General features: G+C 37.8%; 1 protein-coding gene across 2 annotated transcripts; it reads left to right on the top strand.

Annotated features, from left to right (window-relative positions):
- The first annotated feature begins 202 nt into the window (after nucleotides 1-202).
- c2cd2 (C2 calcium dependent domain containing 2) lies at nucleotides 203-22,175 on the top strand. Of its 2 annotated transcripts, XM_077546962.1 has the most exons (14): nucleotides 203-1,058; nucleotides 1,391-1,486; nucleotides 3,914-4,033; nucleotides 8,140-8,241; nucleotides 8,388-8,504; nucleotides 8,848-8,956; nucleotides 11,399-11,507; nucleotides 11,601-11,665; nucleotides 12,416-12,531; nucleotides 12,622-12,790; nucleotides 12,867-13,108; nucleotides 14,804-15,071; nucleotides 16,554-16,590; nucleotides 19,819-22,175. In XM_077546962.1, exons 1-14 carry the CDS (start codon nucleotides 774-776, stop codon nucleotides 19,901-19,903), a joined length of 1,920 nt encoding a protein of 639 aa, XP_077403088.1. In that variant the 5' UTR covers nucleotides 203-773; the 3' UTR covers nucleotides 19,904-22,175. The 2 variants fall into 2 exon arrangements, with proteins under 2 accessions (XP_077403088.1, XP_077403087.1); XM_077546961.1 differs by lacking the exon at nucleotides 16,554-16,590.
- The last annotated feature ends 68 nt before the right edge of the window (nucleotides 22,176-22,243 follow it).

The following is a 22,243-nucleotide window of genomic DNA, read 5'->3' as shown; positions in this document are numbered from 1 at the left end:
TATAAATTACTGTAATATCTTTACATTTTAAAATCAACTCACTTCGAAAAATAACAATGACATATAGCTCTTAACAATAGTATATATAGAGATGTATAACATGGTATGGCACACACGTATGCTATACATAGTTTTTAAATATTTGAAACAAAAGCAAACCGTCGAATACAACTCGCGGTGCATTGTGGGACTTACAGTTTGTGCCACATATCGTTTTCCGAACGGTTAACTTCTCGTACAGTCAGTTACGCTGCACATACAAACCTACTCAAGAGACTAGAGGCGCAGTGTCTCTCTTCGCCCTTTTCAACATGTTTCACCGGAACCTTGTTTCAAAATTGGACACCGTCTTCTGGCGCCTCACCGAGTACTTTGGATATAATTCCTTTTAGGGGAAAGTTTGGCAGTCCTCGCTGCTAATGAGCTGGTTACGGGAGCCTTAGCCGGAATTAGCCAATTGAGCTAACAAACGAATTAATTGGGGGGTGTATTATTATGCAGACTCGATTGATACTAAAAATCACCTTTAGCGATTACAAGGGGAGTTTGTAATAGCTGTCGCCGTTTCTACCAGGGACTTGGATCGACGTATCCTCAAGGAGCAACATGGACAAGAAGCATCATTTGTTTGGGGATTGAGTGCTATCCAGTTAATATTAGTAAAGATTAATTGCCTTAATTTATTTTGCAATTGTATAAGCAAAACCGATTATGCAAGGGACACTTTCACTGGAGGTGTTTTAAGCTGTAGTCTTCGTGTTCAGCATCAAAGAATGTCCGACCTGGAAAGTTCCAGTTCATATTTTGGTCTGGATGATCCGCAGTGGCTATGTATGGTCACACTTTTTATTGCTTCCCTGGTTACCCTGTTACTGTATTTTGTACAGTATTTCCAACTAAGGGCAACAGGGTCAGAGAAGACTGTAGCAGAGGACAATGCGGCGAAGGAGGAAGCCGCCTCTCTGCTAGGATGGGCGCTGTCACTGAATAGCTGGAAAAGTCAGTGGAGAGGAGCGTGGTGCAAAGCTTTGAATGCCCAATCAAGGGAGAGTAGTGGAGTAAGTAATAAATTCCTTGTCACCCCACTTTCACATTCAATAAATAACCCAAATTTTAAACTATAATTGGCCGTCACTTATTTTTTTTGGGCAGACGCCAGTGCTCTTGTTTACACCCGATAATAAGCTTAATGTTATGAATCAAACTGAGCATTATTACTTTTATAACAGCAGATGATGTCATTAGATGTAGAAATGGTTGAAATGTGGCAGGTCTGTGCATGCAATGATGGTGCATTTGTAATTAAAGACAGCTGAGGTATTTGCTCAGTTGTTGGTTGCCACTCGCTGGGTGTTGCTAATTTGAACGTTCATGACTTTTTCTTGACCAGAGTCCTATTATTCTAACCTTCGATGAAGATGACGTCGAAGCATCTGAGCTCATGATCAGCCAGGTGTCCCGCTTCAAGAAATCAGACAAAAACAAGGTACACTTGACGTAACTGTACGGTGGACCCCAAAATATTTGGGGTTTAACATTTGCAAATTCTCTAAATTCTCTAAATAACATACCCTTCATTATTCACACAAATGTCATGTGTCATCTTTGAGTTTATGGTGCTATACCAGTTTTTACTTGTTACAGGATATTTAAGCATATATATATATATATATATATATATATATATATATATATATATATATATATATATATATATATATATATATATATATATATATATATATATACACATTTTTCTAGTTATTCTGTTCACACTAAGCGTACTTTAAGCTGTTTATTGACACCTCAGTTGGAGTTAACGGTAAAACTAAACACACGGCGATAAGAATTACATCCACTGAATATTCAAATACGAAACATGCTTCATTTTTAAAACATCGCTAGCCTAGCGCTAATGCTAAAAGCGAAGGGAGGACCCATTAAAATGCGGGAGTGTTTTTCCTTGTATTACAAATATCCACACACAAATGGTGTGGGAACACATACCCACAGGTAAGATAACACTACTCAAAGGCACAAATTCTTCCCACTGTGTGAAAAACGAGTTATTTTAATAGAATTCAATCACAACTTTCTTCTGTACTCACTAAAGTGTGTACACCATGGATACACGGCACCACACTGCCCCAAGAGGCCAAAACGCACAGGAACAGTCAGTATTTGTTCTTACAGTTTTTTCAGTTCTTATTGCTTTATTTTGTCATTGTCCTTTCAAGTTATATTTAAATAATAATTTTATGAATTAAATATATATTTTTAAATAATTGTCAGATTAATCGGCAATCTGTATTTTTTTTCCTACCAAAAATCGCTAGCGGAATCGGCCTAAAAAAATGCATATCGGTCGGGCCCTATTTATGTACCTACTTTAATCTACCGTCAAAGGAGCCGTCATGACCAGAGCAGCATATTTGCAACCACTGACTCACCCACTATCCCCCCCCCCCCCAACTCTAGTCCATTCATCCATTAACCAAGACTGGCACAAACAGTGACCATTTTCTTTTATTGTGAATTAATTAGACCCCAATTTTGTTGGATCCTCTCTAAGAACTACTGACGCACCTTCAGGGCTAACTCCAGGTTTATATAATTTAGTATTCTGTCAATATTATTACCAAAGTAGATTGGGTCCCTATTTGCTGCTCTAGGTGAATTTACCAAGCTGCCACTATAAAGCGGATTGAACAAATTCCTTTTGTTTTTGTTGTTTACAATTCCATACACAAACACACCCACTGCTCTGTTGTTATTGTGAGGAATGTAATGGACAGAGGCTTATTTTACTTAGCCACTGCGTCTTTACTGTATTTAAGAAGCTTACGTTGGTACATTGGTCAATAGCAAGAAGGCACAGAGATAAATGCTCAGGTGTGTGTAATGTATGTACATTTACATTTACTATTTGTATGTAGTCGTCAATAATCAAACAATCAATCAATACTAAAGAGACTGTGGGATACTTTCTATTTATAGCCAAGAATACATTTCTCACAGGTTATAAACAGAATGTTATAATGAGGTTGCATTGGAAACAATAACCAAGGGAGTGACAATCGAAAGACGTTAATTTAGAAAAAGGCAAATATATATATTTTTAAATATGCATATTTGTCACATACTTATAGGCGCAATGTTAACTCATTCACTCGCAGCCATTTTCACTTAAGCAACCCCCTTCGCTCCCGGCTGTTTTAATTGATTTTGACTGATTTTGCAAGGCCCACAGAATATTGTGTTCTATTGCTATAAAAACATGGAGCCTACCAAAAGAAAGATTCGAGTCTCTTCTTTCATCAGGACAAAAATGTATATTTGTATCTGTTTCCGTTTTGTAGCAATTATCATTAGACTATAACTAGGTTTCATCATTATTCATAAACCTGTTGAAAACACTGGTGAAAACAGCTTGTTGCAACATGGCTCTGGCTGATCTCTTATACTCTGCTGCCACCTGCTGGCCGTTTTTTTTTAACTACCATTGCTTTAAGCGACCTCTTCGTGTCAAAAGCTGTATCAGCCTTCTGTGTGCTCCAGCATAAAAAAAAAACATTTAAAAAACGTGTAAATACGTTTTTGGGAGTGTATGACAAAGTATTTTAAAAAAAACGTAATTCAATGACAAATGACATCATTATTAGTCAAAGTCACATGTTTATAGATTCAGTTCTGCGATCGCTCACGCAAGAATCTACATTGTTGCATATTTAACACAAATTTCTTTTGACAAGACATGATTCATGGAGTTCCTAGTCGTGTCAGCCCGTCCTTTTATGACTTCACTGAATTAGAATTTGCTTTTGAGAAATGGAATAACTCAATGTGGGTTCCACACACTCATAGTTGTTGCAGATGTATGGCTTTTCATTGGCTTGCTGTCTTCCTCCAATAGGCTGCTTGCTTCTACGTGGTTGGTGAAAAGCTTCAGTTCTCTGTTGGTGCGGCCACAGCCACGTCATCGTCAGCAGATCCGTGTAAATACACACTGTGTATATCCCCCCTGGAGCTGCAGGTAAATGTACTGAAGTTCACCTCTATAGCAAACAGAGTAGGTAATCTGTACCAGTGTGAATGGTGCTGTTTAATGGGAGATCTTATTTAAAGTGACATGCGGCCCAGAATTGGATCACTGCCTCTCGGTAGCATTAGATTACATGGTTGAGGTATCCGTCTGGGCTTGGCAAATGTCCCAAATGCTTCACTGCAATCACTGTCAGGCTCATGGCCTGTAAAACTGTCCCACTTCATCTAAATTCTTCTTATGCTATTCTGAAATATTTGCACAGTGGACGAGTAACTTTTGTGTTTTAGCTTTGTAGCTTTAATATCTAATAATATATATATATATATATATATATATATATATATATATATATATATATATATAATATGTAATTTACCATTTATTCAGAGCACCTCAAATCTCAGGGGGACATGATAGTTAATATTTGAATTTTCTTGAAGGCAAAGAAATTTAATTAGGGCCCGACTGATTAATCGGCTGCTGATTATAATCGACCAATTATTACCCTTCAAACATCGACCCAAACCATCGGCCCAATTGGGCTAAATGGACGATTATTTTCCCCTTAAAACGTTATCATCGTAGAAAACCGAAGTTACGACGCTGTGAAAGTACCCTGAATGCACCATTTTTCTTGCGCAGCATAAGCAACTAGAAAGTGTGTAGCATGTGTTATTCTGTTGTCCCTAAGCGTCCTTTAAGCTGTTTAATGACACCTCATTTGAAGTTAACTGCAAAACTAAACTCACAACAAAAAAATACATCCAATGTATATTTAAATACAAAACATGCTTCATTTTTAAAACCTCGCTAGCCTAGCACTAATGTTAGAAGTAAAGGGAATATCACATTCCAATGCCAACAGGAAGTTAGCATCAACTTCGGGAGTGTTTTTCCTTCAAATAACAAATATTCACACACAAATGTTGTGGGAACACAATTTTATGCTTTAAATGATCTGCAGATTAGTCTGTATTTTTTTTCTGTCAAAAATCTTTATCTGAATCGGCCTAAAAAAATGCATGTCAGTCGGGCCCTACATTTAATACCATTATTGTTCAGTGGCAAAGGGATACCTGATCCCAAATCATTATCGCATGAGTTCCACTTATTGAAGACAGGAAGCCAATGAAGGCCTGGCAAAGCGTCTTCAAGGAGGAAACTAGTAATTGAGTGATGTCAATATGCTGTAGACTTAGGGTACTTATTGACTACAAATGACTTTCTAGCATTTAAAATTCGACAGTGTGTACATTTATGTCAATTGTCTAAATACTTTTGAGTAGGGATTTTCGATTCCACTTTTTTCAGACTGATGTAATTATGCGTAGGCAACCCAGTACTCACCGATAGCAAATACTGATACCACTAGTACTAAAATCCCCCCTCCCAAAAAACATGACAGATATTGCGTCTCCTACAATACCTTAAAATAAGGCTGGACCTGTATCGGTACTCGCCCATTTTTACTTTTGAGCCTCTACAAGAAGAGGTACTGTGCATAAAATGGATGTCATTATTAAATGTGAAATGATTGCATTTTTGTGAAAGCTTTTAAATAAATGCTGAAAGTGTACACTTGAATCAGGCCTTAATTTGCATAGTTGAAAATGACCTGTAATCCTCATAATTCTGTTATTGCCTAAATAGATTTTAATATTTCATTTTTTTATTGTTTGCCAGTATCGGCTATTCATCTAATATTCCCCTTGCTGGCGAGCGCTGGCAACGAGATGACTCAGCTCCTCAAATTAGCATTATCAGTCATCAACTTCAAATGTTTTTCTGCTCTTAGTTTATCTCCCGTCATCTAACTCAACAAGCGGGTAGTCTGCATTTAGCTACACTAAGCTTTTATCCCGTATTTAGGTTCAGTTTAAGATCTTCTATGCAGGCTAACCCACTTGTATAAAGATTATTTTTAAACCAATAAGGTGCTTGTCACACCTCGGCGCTCCCTCAGCTCTTTGTACCATAAAAACAACTTGAGTGAGCGGCTCGAGAGCTGAAGTCAGGATTAGAAACTGTTGGTCAGCAAAAATGAGGTTTCGCTGTTTGCTCTCGCTGTTTCAGCTTAGTCTAGAAAGGTCAGAAAGCCTTTTCAATAAGACCCCATCCATCCATCCAGTGAGCAATATTTGACTCGGATACAAGCTAGAATGGTCCTGGCATGTCATGCTGTGAGGGCGTGGGTAAGTAGAACACAAGCACTGGCATGGATCACAATAATACACGCTGGCTGTCCACAATTGAAAGTGGTTGAGGGCCTTTCAACCCACTGGTGTACCGCATGGCTTCTTGCATGAGAGCACAGCCACGTGACACGTTTGTGTCAACTCTGTTATGCAAATACACTTTACACTGTTAAATAGCGAGCGCTGTTGTGTGAACTTTAAAAACATTTCAGTGATGATAAAAGGCTTTCTGCGAAATGAGTTTTGTTCCTTTGTTTAGTACCATGTTTAAAAAAAAATATTATTGATCTTTGTTTATGGGGACTGATTTGGCAGTCTGTGCACGCCACACTGGGACATTGTTCTTCGGATCCATCTCGACGTCCTTATTGCTATCTGATGTGGTTTTTGTTTGGCATATTTGGCATTACGCAGTCAGCTCTGTTGTCCAACACTTAAAATCCAGGCATGCCAGGACATGATTGGCAGCTGCAGTTTGTAGTGTTCTGTCTTCTTCTTTTGCGTCATCTCTTAGCAGCTGGCTTTAATTTTGGAATGCACTTTTTAAAAAAAATTTTTACATCTTCCGTTTGTCGAGCTGATTAAATCGAATTTTGCTCAGTTATCATTTTAACTTGTCTTTGAAAATGGGCTTTTTGAGTTACTATAATTGTAATAAAAGAGATATGAGTGAACTTTTAAGATGCAGAAGTGAAGTTGGTATTATTATTATTTAATTAAATTTTTATTTTTTTTTTTTTTTTTATTTCTGTCAGGTATTATTATTATTGTTATTATTATTAAGTGCAAATGTAGATCTATTGTAGGTATATATAATATAAAGCTAAAATTGCGTACACTTGTATATGTGGAATATAATATATATATATACATATATATATATATATATATATATATATATATATATGATATATCTGTGTTTTACTTGTGATTAGGCAAGCTCAAATCCATATAACTGAATACCAAAAGTATATAATTTATATTGTTGTTATATTGTTTCTAAGTTACAAAGACGTAAGGCAATATCTGGAGTCTTTGAGTTATACGACAGAAATATATGCTGCAAAAAGCAGGACTGTGGGCTTGCAGATTATGAATATTGTTTAATGTTATTATCAAATTGTAATGTTTTCGACAAGAAAAAACACGTAAATGTGGAGTAGGAGGAACCTTGTACGTTATGTTATTTTTTTATATTTATTTTACAATACAATTTAGTTTCAGTACAGTATATCACAATACATTTGTTTGAAATCTGTGTTGCATCCTTTTTGACGGCCATATCACTAGTTTTTTTTTTTTTAACTCATTCACCCCCAGCCATTTTCACTGAAGCAAACCCCTTCGCTCCCGGCTGTTTTACTGGATTTTAACAGATTTTGCAAGGTCCATAGAATATTCTGTTCTATTGTTATAAACACATGGAACCTGCCAAAAGAAAGATTAATGTCTGTTTTTCATCAGGAAAAAAAGTACATTTGTATCTGTTTGCATTTTGTAGCAATTAGCATTAGAATATAGCTAAGTTTCATCAGTATTCACAAACCAGGTTGAAAACTGGGGAAAAGAGCTTTGTTGCAACATAGCCCTGGCTGATCTCTTATACTCTGATGCCACCTGCTGGCCGTTTTTTGGAATCATTGCCATTGCTTTAAGTGACCTCTTCAGGTCAGAGGCTGCATCGAATCCTTCTGTATGCTCTATCATAAAAACAATATATAAATGTGTTTTTGGGACAATGGCAATATTTAAAATAGAATGTTTTTATACGTTTTTGGGAGCAAATGAGTTAAGGACCTTTAAAAAAAAAATTGGTATCACATGAGGCACTGTAATGAGCATGATATGATCTTTACGCCTTCAGACATCATTAATATTCTACCGTCTTGTGTTTCTCAGCTCGAGCTACAGTTGCAAGAAGCTGAAGATCGGGTCAGAGTGAGCTGGGGGATTTCTCACCTGGAGACAGAAATGGTGCAGGTGACACCCAGTTTAATCCAGGTAATTTCCTCCCGTGGATAATGCATTGGTCTCCCAACTAAGACTTCGATGTAAAATGGCTGAATTTGTATGCTGTATGTATATTGACATGTTTGATTTACAAGTTGAAAATGTAATTTCACTGCTCTCATTGTTTGTCTTATCAGGACAGTATCAGCACTTCCTGTGTAGCAGCAGTAAAGGAGCAGTTGAGGCAGATGCTGTGTGCAACGCGACCGTCTGTGCTATTGAGCTGCAAGCCTTCTCAGACCTCTGAGGTCAAGGTGGGTGGTTGAGTCATGCCTCATTTGAATAGCGCCTCAGTGTTTCATTTATGGATGTCTTTTATATTTAAGCTCTATGAGACAATATTCTACAATCTTCAGTTTGATAGATTTGAGTCTTGTTGCAGAAAATACACTTTTTTTTGTTCTTTACAGAGCTTAAATGAAGTATTAACGTTTTGTTCTTTTTATCAGGTATCGGTATCGGGTCGATACCAACACATACATTGCCTTGCCATGTTTGTAGTTGTCATTTTAGCCTTTTTCGAAGTTTTGGATAATATATCAAATTATATGAAATGGCCAACAATTGTACAACTATTCAAGTCGCTTCCTTCAACAGGAACGTAGCAACAAAGTGTTTTCACCTCCCAAACCTCCTCGTGCGCACGACTGGAAGCTGCTAGTGAAAAACATTCGTGTGACACTCCGTCAGCAGGAAGATGCTGCAGGTAAGATGATTGTGCGCAACTGCTTCTGCTTCATAATCCAAACTGTAGCCAATTTTGTGGCTGCAGAGGTTAGCGTTACTTGCGTATCACTATACATTGGCATTTTTTTTCATTTCAGCAAAAGCTTATCATTGATCTTATCTTAATGTCACTTTGTAAAATGACTTATTGCACAAGGGTGTGGGCTTGACCACACAAGATACATGACCTGATAGGTTTGTGTAATAGATCACAACATCTTAAAATGCTCAATTAAAATGAAACAACATTATTGCATTTTTTTGCAAAGTAAATAAATGTCATTTATCTAGCACTTTTCATACAGCGAAAAGTACGACGGCGTATTAGGCACGTAAAGTTCATTTGGTAAAAATACAGGCACGTAGATTTTGGTTATATTGGCATATTGGTAACATGCTAAAATGTACAGGAAGTGAGCTTTGAATGTCCAACTTTGGCCCATTTTTCCACATTCACTGGGGTCATTGTTTTTGCCCATTTGACCAACCGTTTTCATCAGATTGACTTCAAACTTGGTATCATCTCAACACCTGGGACAACAACTAGGGAGAAAATCTTGAGCTTTCAAAATACTATATGACGGGGGCGGGCCATCAAATATTGGCTTTAAAATTTAATTTGTCCAGAAAGAGGAAAAGAAAAGGAAAAAAAAATGCTCCAAAAATCCCAAATTTGACATTTATCTTAATAGTCACGGCTTGAAAACATCCATATGATAAAATTTGGTTATACATATTGCGCCACCTAGTGGTGACAAGAAATGCTACAACAAGACCGTTCAAGGGATAAAGTTGAAAATTGGTCAGAAACAACTTAATAGTGATCTTGATAGTGATCATGCCCAGCACCGATTATTGTAACTTTTTGGCAAAGGGCGTGGCCATTACGGTGCCGCAAAGTCTGGATATTTATCGTGACAATAAAAGCTGCTTTAACTTGACCCAGATAATCCTATTTTCTCAAAATTTCACATGCTTGATGAGAGTCCAGGCATGACGACATCTACAAACTTATATTTCTTCGTACTGATAGCACCACCTACTGGCAATTTTTTCCCCCAAAAAATTCTTCAACGTTTTTCTCCAACCACGTTAACAGGATCTACCTCATATTTGCTCACAAGGGTGTTTAGGTCTTCATGATGTCACAACAACAACAAGTTTGTGAGTTTTTCGCACTGTTCGTCAAATAATTTAACGCCAATTTTGAGGGCCTAAACATGCTCAGAAACTCATGAAACACACATCTGGCTTGGCAAACTGAGCAATATTGTAACCTGTATTGTGCGATATTTACAAAAATGACTCGCTAGCTCCCCTTACAAATTTTTAACAAAGCAGCCCTGGTTGTAGGTTTAAGCAAGAGCTACGGATATTTTTAGGTATATGAGGGAGCCCAAGACCTACAAAAAAGTCTATTGGAGCCATATGCTAAAATGAACAGGAATTTTTGAATGTCCAATTTTTGCAGATTTTTGCTCATTTACAGGGGCATTCTTTTGCCCATTTCTCCTACACGTTTGATCCAATTGACTTCAAATTTGGCCTAGACCATGTCTAGACCTGGCTCATCAACAGGGGCAAAAATCATCACTTTTAGAAATATTATTTGACGGAGGTGGGGCATCATATTTTGTGTTTCATATTTCCTTTGCCATGAAAGATGCAATGCGTAATAACTCCCCTGGTATATGCTCCCAAAAAATCCCAAACTTCACATGTATGTTATAGCCACGACCTAAAGGTATCTCTATGACAATATTTAGTTATGAATATAGCTCCACTTTAGCCCTTGGGTCGACAAAAAAAATTACGACACATAAGGTATTTTGTCCCAAATTTGGATACTCTTTGTAAATGTGATAACTAAGTCATTTATTAATATTTTTTTTACTTTCCACCACTCAAAATGTTAAGTGGCATCAGACCTATCCATACATATGTACGTACCTTTTGTTTATTTATTTATTTATTCCATGGACAATAAAAGCAATATTATGCTATGAGTAAAACTAACGATGATGTGTATATATGTACTTTTAAAAAATGTCAATCGGGGGAACTCATTGCCCCCCCAAAAAGGCGCTGATTTTTTTAGGGTCTTATCATTGATCAGATTTGCTTTGCATACTCATCACACTTGGCAAAAAAAAGACAATCCATATATGTAAAGGTGATACCATTTTCTAAGAAATTTGACTTTGGCCCACCACTTCATTGGCTGTCTCCTATCATTATAATTCTCATTATATATACAGTAATTCATTCTGTGGATAAAAATGAGGAACAGGAAGTTACCAGATCAATATTCGATCTTGCAAAAATTAATGTGTCTGACTCAATGAAAACATGAACGCCCTACTTCAGACAGTTAAAATGTAAATGCTTACCGATATGTATATATATTTTTTGTTTATTGCAGGCAGCATAAGTCCTCTGTGTGTCCTCCAGTTAGATGACCCACCGCAAAAGTTTAATACACCCGTTTTGAAGAACACCGACAATCCTGCCTGGGATCAGCCTTTTGTCTTGTAAATTTCACAACACACAACGATAACGAGTAATCTCTTCCTCTCTCTCAAAAGTCGTATTTTCTCACTCCCTGTAATATTTGTGCCTTCCAGCGAACTGAATGGCCGATCAAAAGAGCTTGTTATTCTACTGATGAATGATGGACAACCTCAAAAAGGTGAGTTATTTGTTTTTTTAATAGCGCTGTCAAAGTTAAAGTGTTCACTCGTTGATTAGTCACACAAAAAATATTGCATTAAACATGTATCATCGCAGATTAATTCCACTATTAATTTAGAACGCAGATGATCCTTTAGTTTGACAGTGGACGGTTACGTTAAAGGTAGCACAGGCTGTGTTTAAGCAATAAACATAACTACATACATTAAAGTAAAGCATTTAATAAATATTTGTGTATGACATTCAGAATATTTATTCATGTCAAACTATTGGGATATTTTTTTTTCATTAGAGTTTATTCAATAATTAACTGATTAGAAAAAGGGTAGGATGAGAGTGTGCTGTGAGCATCACATTGTTAGCTGTTTTCACTAGGGCTGGGTATCGGTTCTAATTTCCTCAATTGATCCAATTTTGATTCACAAGAGTTCAGTTCGATTCCATTTCGATTTTTTTCCCGATTCAATTTGATTCACTTCAACTCAATACGAAAATTAATCAATTAATTTGTAATTAATTATTGAACATCAGTTCTTAAATATCGAGGACAAGATGAAAAAAATCTACAAACATTAAATTCCAAGTTAATTTCATATGAATGTATGTAAAAAAAGAGAGATTAAAAGAATCGATTCATGGTTTTATGACTCGATATCAGGCACGAAAAGGAAAATCGATTTGAGATTGGTTATTAATTTTTTTTAAACCCAGGCCTAGTTTTCACCAAGCTATATGTTCTCTATTTCAGATAGCTTCCTGGGCCAGGTGTCAGTGCCTTTTGACCTTGTTGGGAAGCAGCCCAAAGGAAAACAAACATTTTCACTCATGACCAAAGATGTAGTGACAGGATCACTTACTACTGATGTAAGACTCTCTTATCCTTTTTCTTCTCTCAGAGATTTTCCAGAAACAATGTTGTAGCTTTATTAAACAGCGGGGAACCTCATTCTTCAGTTTACCTACCTGGATCCCAGTGAGGTGAGGTCCTGGCAGCCCCCAACCCCAGCCTCCACCAAGAAAGTGGAGATGGACCGTACCGTCATGCCCTGTGGCACAGTGGTGACCACCGTCACCGCCGTCAAGAGCAAACCCGGCCGAATGCTTCCTCCTGGACTCAGCATTGGTACGACAGCAGTGCCGGTGCTAGAAATACTCTTGACATTTCTTATGACCTTAAAATCTGTTGTCTTTACCTTCAGATTCTTCGCAAAGAGCAATGGCCCAGAAGCCCAAACTTTCCGAGCGCCGTGTTTCCGAGCAGATGTCAATGTTGGGAGCAACGGTTAGCAAGGCCCTGTCTTCTTCAGACACCGAGTTGCTGATGCTCAACGGCGCTGACCCCGTGGCTGAGGCGGCCATCAAACAACTCCATCAGTCTGCCAAGCAGAAGCTCAGGTCCCCGGTCAAGAAGAGCACCATCATCATCTCCGGGATTGCCAAAGTAAGGATGGCCCAGCTACGGGGTTGACTAGGGCCGATGTCGTTACAGATTTTTGGCCCACAAAAAAATACTGATTACAGATTAATCTACTTAAATGCATAACATTTAGAGATAGACCAATATGCTTTTTTCAAGGCTGATGCTGATACCGATTATCGGTAGTCAAGAAGGCCGATAACTAACTGATAATTAAAGCTAATATTCAGTTGCAGAAAAAAAAACATAATATAAACTACAGCAGTTGACTGCTTAAATGTCTTTAAGTACATGTTTATTAAACAGCTTTTGTGATTTGCAACATGTTAAAGCGTTTTTAGATTTTTGAAAATAAACAACTTTGTTTTAAAATTCTGACAGAAAGTGCATGGTGCCCCCAGGCTCAGCATTATGTCATAAAGTTGAATGAAAACAAATATATTATTACAATTTACTACAGTAGATAAGTTTCCCCAAAAATATAAATAACTCGTTCAATGTTCGTCTTTCACTTAGCGTTTTAAAGTTCTAAAACAAAAAGTGTATGACATATAGTGTATTTGGGCTGACTCCCAAATAGCCGCTAATTCGCGAGCTAACTAACGCATTGTCAACTAGCGGGGACACCTTTAAAAAAATATATATATTTAATGCACAAGGTAGTAAGTTGAACTTACCTTTTTAACTGCACGCCGGGCCTTTTCGATTTTCTCTTCCGCATGTGAGTGTGTAGAAAAGGGCCGAGCTTTCGCTGCTTATTGGCTTGTTAGCACCGCACGAGCAACCAATCAGATGGTGCTGTGGGCGGGCCAATGCTGCAGGGAGTCAACAGCCACTGACTCAGAGCACACGGAGGAGAAAAGCGCCCGTCGAAGCAAAAATGACCGTTTTTTTAATTAATTGGCCATCAAAATAAAATTAAAAAAGCCCTAATAAAATTATCCCCCCCCTCTCCTTTTCAATGGATGTCACTTACGCACAAACTTTCGTTATTAAGATTCTCTGCTTTGAAGGACAAGTCCATAGTATGACCTTTTAATGAAGTATACAAGGTTATTGTTAAGATTTATTTGTAAATCAGTAAGAACAAATACTGACTGCTCCTGTGCGTTTAGGCCTCTTGGGGGCAGTGTGGGGCCGTGCAAATTGAATTATATTAAAATAACTCGTTTTTCACACATTGGGAAGAATTTGTGCCTTTGCGTAGTGTTATCTTACCTGTGGGTATGTGTTCTCACAGAAATATTCGTTATTTGAGGGGAAAAACACTCCCGAAGTCGATGCTAACTTCCGGTTAGCATTTGAATGGAATCCTCCCTTCGCTTTTAGCATTAGCGCTATGCTAGCGATGTTTTAAAAACAAAGCATGTTTTGTATTTAAATATGCAGTGGGTGTAATTCTTATCGTCATGTGTTTAGTTTTACAGTTAACTCCAACTCCGGTGTCGTTAAACAGCTTAAAGGACGCTTAGGGACAACAGAATACACACTTGCTAATTGCTAATGCTACAAAAGCTAAATGGTGCATTCAGGGTACTTTCACAGCATGGGAAACTTCGGGATTTTTCGATGATAATGTTTTAAGGGGAAAATAATCGCCTAATTGGCCCAATTGGCCTATTGTCTCCTCCCTCTCCCGCCCTTCCGGTGTTTGAAGGGCAATAATCGGCGGCCCTAGAGTTGACCCGCACTTTTGCTTGACTGTGGTTATTTTCCCAGACACCGTTGTCTCAGGACGATGAGCTGGCTCTGATGGCAGGCTACGCAGCAGCGATGGATGCTTCCATGTCAGATGAAAGCTCCTCTCAGGATATGACCACGGCGATTGTGTCCGGGACCAGCAGCCCCCCGGAGGGTTCCGAACACGAGGACGGTCCCAGTGGAGTGGGCCGTCCTCCCGAGAATTGGGAGAGCCACACCGGAGAGGATCTAAATCATACCTCACTTTCCATGTGTGTGTCAGAGGTCAGCTGCAAAAAGAGAAGAGGTGAGACGTCGTGTAATTTGACGAAACCTCCAAAGTCAAATACCAAAAGTCAAACAAATTTGGAGTACAACAGAACAGAATTTTCTGGAAGAATGTGCCTTAAGAGTCAAGCAGACTTTGAGTTTCAAACCATCATTGAATGACGTTAAGGCGAGGACAAGCTTTCCATGTCTCCCTCCACCAACACACCTGATTGATGAACAAGATCGTTATCAGGCTTCTACAGAGCTTGGTGATTAGCTGATCATTTGAGTCAGCTGTATTGGAGGAGGGAGACATGGAAAAGTGGCAGGACAGTGGCTCGCGAGGACCAGGGTTCCCTGACCCTACAGCACATGTCTACTGTCCATTGCTCTCTTTTATGTGTCTTCAAAGTGTGATTAGCTTTCCTTTATGTTATTGTACAGCAGTCTATTACAATTGGGAACGCTAAGCAATACTTTTTATAATTTGTCTCTGCAGACAATACATTTGCAAATTTCCCAATTGTGGGACTAATAAGGGTTATCTTTTATTACTAAAGGTTTTGTGATGGCAATAAGTTTGAGTTGAGAAGAAATTACATTACATTATTTCTGTTAGCAACATCTTTTGTCCTTTAAATTTTTTGGGGAAGTTAACCAACGTCACACATCTGATTATGTTTGACTTTGGAGGTTTAGGTTCTTTCCATCTCAATTACAGCTGTCAAAATTAATCGATTAATCGACAGTCGATTATCATATTAATCAACAGCTACTTGAATAATCGAGTAATTATTTGGAACCATTTTTCAAATTTAAAATTGTCCAAATCCTCTAATTTCAGCTAGATCTGTCAAAATTAGTCGATTAATCGACAAGTAATCAATTATCAAATTAATCGACAACTATTTTAATATTTCAGTAATCATTTGGAGCCAATTTTTTTTATTTAAAATTGTCCAAATCCTCTGTTTTCAGCTAGAACTGTCAAAATTAATCGACAAGTAATCAATTATCAAATTAATCAACAACTATTTTAATATTTCAGTAATCACTTGGAGCCATTTTTTTAAATTAAAAATTGTCCACATCCTCTGATTTCAGCATATCAACAGTAATTGTTCACTGATTTCTGTAGTCCTTCATGAAAGAAGACTGATTATCTTCTGTGTTTAATCAAAATAAGAAATTTTCAAACATCTATTTTTTTTTCATCACAAAGTACAAAACAAACACCAACCACTGGTTAATAAACATCAATCTGAGGGAAAAAAAGCTTTTGTAATAACTTAAATGCAAAATTAAAATGAATCCGAGTAGTCGATTAATCGATTATAAAAATATTCCATTGTGACAGCACTACTCAATCTCAACAATTAAAAATAACAAAGCAGATCTCGACCACTTTTCTGTTTGGTTTCTTTCCTGTCTTGTCATCTCTTGGTTCTACGGTCTGTTTTCTTTTCTCTCTGTCCTCGTCACTGTCTTAATCTTTGTGCGATGATTACTGCCATTATAGAGCAAAGCAGTCCTAAGCACACGCTTTGTCCAGATGAGTAAGTTACCACTTGTGGGTAGTATCTTATAGTACTCTACATTTGATTGTGTGTACTTTCAGTAGGTTAGATCACATTGTTCACCTCAAAGTATTTTCTATTTCATATTTTCCTTAAGTGAACCAGTGTACTCACTAATCAGGACACATAGAAAAAATGCAATCGCCACACATATAAATTGCTATAAGCCAACAGTGCGTACCACTGGATCACTTTATTTTGATCGTATTAACTCGTATTGTAGTGTACAGTGAACCACCTATTATCGCAGGGGATACTTACCACCCTCAATGGATGAAAATCCGCGATATCATATAAAAAAAAAAATCTGTCTTTTGTTTATATGCCGTTTAGTTTTACTTTATGCCAGGTTCAGTCACCCGAGAATATTTAATAATCAATGACAAGGAAGGAAGACAAGAGACTTCGATTATTTTGACTCGCGAGGAGAACGGACAGAGACGTACGTGCTCAGTTGCAATCTCCGACCCGCTCTGAGGCGCACTCTTTTTATAATTTTTTTTACAGTGCATTCTAACAACAAAATGTTTCAGTCCTTATCTTGTGATAAGGGCACAGTTCTTGGTCTGGAGCTGCAAGAGTATGAGTCATGCTTTAAAGTTTTTTATGCTTATACTGTTACAGAAGGCTTTGATGCAGCCTCTGAACTGAAGAGGTCGCTTAAAGCAATGCTAGTTACTACAAAAACGACCAGTAGGTGGCAGCAGAGTATAAGAGATCAACCAGGGCTATGATGCAAACAAGCTCATTTCCCCACAGTTCTAAACAGGTTTGTGAATAATGATGAAACTTAGCTATATTCGAATGCTAAATACTGCAATTGCATTTGTACTTTTCTTCCCAATGAAAGAAGAAACTCTAATCTTTCTTTTGGTCGGTTTCGTGTTTTTATAGCATCAGAACACAATATTTTTGCGGGCCTTGCAAAATCAGTCAAAATTCAGTAAAACAGCCAGGAGCGAGGGGGGTTGCTTCAGTAAAAATGGCTGCGAGTGAATTAGTTAATAACACTGCATCTCTTCCAACTAGATTACACTCTTGCCTGGCATGTTGCAGCACAACTGTGGTACTACTTACTCTAAAAGCCCAAAACTCAAAATTCATCCTTGCCTGTATCCATAAAATTAATAAGCTTCTGAATCTGCCATATAGTGGGACGTAGATGATGAACCGCGGTATAGTGGGGGTTCACTGTAAATATGTACTCACTTATTCTATGTACTGTATCAGCTTTGTAGTATCTGTTGCAGATATAAAACGTCTACACACCCTTGTTCAAATGGCAGGTGTTATATAGAAGAGGCGATCAAAGCTAAATTATTTAAAAACGTTTTCATTTTTAATGTGACCTATAATCTGTACAACTAAAAAAAAATACTCTAGCAAGGGGGAAGAAAAATAAACTGAGATAATGTGGTTGCAGAAGTGTGCACACCCTCTCTGGGGATGTGGCTGTGTTCATAACTAACCAATCAAACTCATACTAAATTGAAAAAAGCGTTCTAGAAAAACTCAACTTTGTGTAGGGTTCATAGGGATTACATGGTGGCAGTTGTGTGCTGCTGACTCCCATTTAACATGAGTTTGAGCATGATTGGTTACTTATTAGCTACTGATTGGCTTAATGGTTCTTAACAAAGCCACATCCTGAGTTACTACGTGCACACTTTTGCAACCTTTATCCTCTGTTCTTTATTTTTAGTTACTCTCCAATTGAGTAGTGGTTAGATCACATTAATGCAGGGATGGCGAGAGCCTGTCAGTCCTGCAGGTCTTGGATATTTACCTTCTTCAACACAGCTGATTCATGATCAGCTTATCAGCAAGCTCTGCATAAAACTCATACCGATCCTGTTGATTGGAATCAGCTCGAGGACCGCAGTTTGCCATCCCTGCATTAATGGTTCAAAAAGTGAAATTATTTATCCTAGTCTCTTTTTGTTATATCACAAAAAAAAAGGCATTTGAACAAGGGTGTGTAGAGTTTTTACATCCACTGTATGTACTGTATGTGCCTGTCTAGTCTATTGTTGAATGACTGTTAATAATACCAAAGTTGAACAAAAAACAATCACTATACTAGGACCCGACCGATTAATCGGACAATTATTGCCCTTCAAACATCTGCCAAAATAATTGGCCAATTGGGCCATTTAGTGATTATTTTCCCCTTAAAACATTATAATTGAAGAAAACCGAAGTTTCTGACGCTGTGAAAGTACTCCGAATGCACCATTTTGCTTGCATAGCATTAGCTACTAGAAAGTGTGTAGTGTATGTTATTCTGGTTTTTCAGTTGTAACAAAGTGTCCTTTAAGTTGTTTAATGACATCCCACTTGGAGTTAACTGTAAAACTGAACACAAAACAATAAGAGATACTATACAGTATATTTAAGTACAAATCATGCTTCGTTTTTAAAACATCGTTAGCCTAGCGCTGATGCTAAAAGCAAAGGGAGGATCCCATTCAAATGCTAACGGGAAGTTAGCATTGACTTCAGGAGTGTTTTTCCGAATATTTACACAAAAATGCTGTGGGAACACATACCCACAGGTAAGATAACACTACGCAAAGGCACAAATTTTTCCCAATGTGTGAAATTACATTACATTAAATTACATCCACTGTATATTTAAATACAAAACATGCTTCGTTTTTAAAACATGGTTAGCCTAGTGCTAATGCTAAAAGTGAAGGGAGGATCCACCGATCTGTATATATTACTGGATAGCCAATAGGCCAAGACTTGTAAAGCCGCGAGGCCGCCATATTGCTCCTCCCAAGAAACGTTTCTCGGCATACAATCCTAGACATTTACAGTGTCGGAATTAGAGAACATTTGAGACAGTACATAGTAGAAACAGCATGATTTATAATGTTTTAAATTTGTTAAACATAAAAAAAAGTAAACAATTTTATGCATTTTATATATATATATATATATATATATATATATATATTATTTTTTTGTAAAGATTTTTTTTCTGCAAAAAATCGGTATGGTCATCGGCCTCAAAAAAATGCATATCGGTCGAGCCCTACTATAGACTACACATAACTTTATTTTTGTTAGAGGTAACCAGAATTTCTCAACACAAATATGCATTCGTGTGCTTCATTCCATTAAGTTGTGTTAATGCAAAACAAAACAAAAAACCTCACAAGTCTCTCCCCCGCCCCGCACCGTCCACTTGTTGCACTCCAGGCAGCTTCCTTCGGAAGAGCGCCAAGCTGTTCTTCCGGCGGCGGCACCAGCGCAAGGACCCTGGAATGAGCCAGTCGCACAATGACCTGGTCTACCTGGAGTCTCCTGCCACCGTGGAGCGGGCCAGCAAAAGCGCCACGCTCAGCCGCATGCTCGGCCGCAAGAGTAAAAGCAAGGCCAATGGCTCCGCCTCCATTGGGCAGCCACCTGCGTGACACCTCCCCCTTCGACAACTACCACCTCAAACCTGCACTGTGGACAATGTCCTTGTGATTTTTGTCTTCCATTGGCTGGGCAGCATACCGGAGCGCCTGCATCATTTGTGACAAAAACTGCAGAGTTTTCTTTTACTGCTGCATACCGTTTCGAGTGGGAACATTGTCATCATCATATTTCAGAGGATATTAATTTGCATGTTTGCTTTTATGGAGCCTTCTCAAAGTGCTTGTGTGGCCTTGTTACCGACTGAAGGGACTGATGTTGGCCTTCGTCTCTACCTCCCTGATGTTAAGTTAATAAAATGTCAACCATCCCTGCTATGAACCATATATTTCGTACGATGGATCAACAGGACCGATGACAAAGATGAGCGTGGGAGCATTTGCACACTTTTCAGTATGTTTTCTATTTTCAGTGCAATGACTTCCAAATATTCACAAAGGGAGATGATGTATTGCATCGAATTTTCGGTGGAAGTCAGTGGGAGTTAAATGACTACTTCTGGGCATGAATACTTTGAATTATAGTATTTAAACACAACATTTGTCTGCATAATGTTGTCGTTGTTTTATTGTTCTGAGATCAGTACATCATATGTGAGTGATTTGCAAATACAGTAACTCCTGTAACATCAAAATCAGTATCAGCCATGCAATATCAAAACAATAAATACAGAGTGGGATTACAAGGTCCAAGATATCATAGTTAAAAACTCAACACTGTTGATAGGATAACGTGTGCATTTCGTTTGTGTGTTTTTGCATCTTCCCAAAACGTTATCCATGTACACTAAAATGACCCTCGGTGAGCTTCACCCTGCAACTGTGACATCACACTCAGCCACGCTAATTTTGTTTCACACAAACAAGCAGTTTTCTATTTGAACTTCTTGTTCCTGTCCTTGATAGCCAGTCCCATACATAATGTATTGTTTCATCGGCCTGTATCTTTGAACACAATTGGACATTCTCAAGAAAAAATCCAGCGAATGATTGTATTTTTTTTTTTTTTATCATTCATGTAAAACTACGGAAGAGGATTAGGACCAGTGAAGAGGGGAAAAAAAGGTTGGCGGGATTCCGACTTTATTCTTAGAATTTTGACTTTAAAGTGAGAATTCTGACTTACTCTCACTTTAGAATTGTGACAGTCGGAATTTTGACATTAATCTCAGAATTCTGACTTTAAAGTGAGAGTTCTCGCTTCGAAGTCAGAATTCTGACTTTATCTCACTTTAAAGTGAGAATTCTGACTTTAAAGTGAGAATTCTAATAGTCAGAATTTTGACTTTATTAGTATTATTCCCACTTTAAAGTCAGAATCCTGAGATTAAAGTCACAATTCTGACTTTAAAGGAGAATTCTAAGATTAAAGTCAGAATCCTCACTTTAAAATCAGAATTCTGAGAATAAAGTTAGAATCCTACCGAGCTTGCTCATTAGCTGATCGTTTGAAACACTTGTGTTGGCTGTTGGAGACATGGGAAACAGGCTGGATAGGGGTACTCGAGGACTGCGGTTAAAAGGTGTCTGCAGGTTGCAGTAACTACTGCACCTTCTTTTTTTTTGTCAGATGCAAAACAATGTTCAGTGCTAACATTGCCTTACAATAGTTCTGTACATTTTGCCACAAAGGCTAGACTAGCTTTAGACTAGAACCTTGACTCAGTTTTGGTCTATCGTTAAAGAGTACTGAAGAGCTGAGGGACGGACGTTCAGCGAAATCACCGCTGATGCCGCATCATATGGCCCAAAAAAACTGCGACTTCCACATTTATGCCATTGGATATTTCTAAGAGCTCATTTGTTTTTCATGACAATGTTCCTCTGCAGAAACGGAATATGGACGCTTATTTGTCCTGAATGGTATACCGTTGGCCCTAATATCCCATTACAGGTGATGCTGTACCAGCAATGAGTCATGATTCATTAAAAAAAGAAGCTGGATGTTAAATTTTGCCGAGTGTCTGTTTGCACTATGCTACTATAAAGCATTCAGTAAACAAAAGGGCTGTTGATTTTTTTTTTCTGTTGTGGTTGATATCTTCAGTATGCACAGGAACAGATCCGCTGTACTTCTTCAGAATTAACCTAACTGTCATATCATTACATTTTCAGCAATAAATACTGATTGGATGATTTGGATTGTAGCATTGATTGTTATGATAACCAGCATCGCACACTCTTCACATTTCTGTATTTATTTT

The sequence above is a fragment of the Vanacampus margaritifer genome, chromosome 16, assembly GCF_051991255.1.
Source record: "Vanacampus margaritifer isolate UIUO_Vmar chromosome 16, RoL_Vmar_1.0, whole genome shotgun sequence".
NCBI classification, from domain to species: domain Eukaryota; kingdom Metazoa; phylum Chordata; class Actinopteri; order Syngnathiformes; family Syngnathidae; genus Vanacampus; species Vanacampus margaritifer.
The sequence above is the reverse complement of the archived record's forward strand: the minus strand, read 5'-3'. Positions and strand labels throughout refer to the sequence as shown.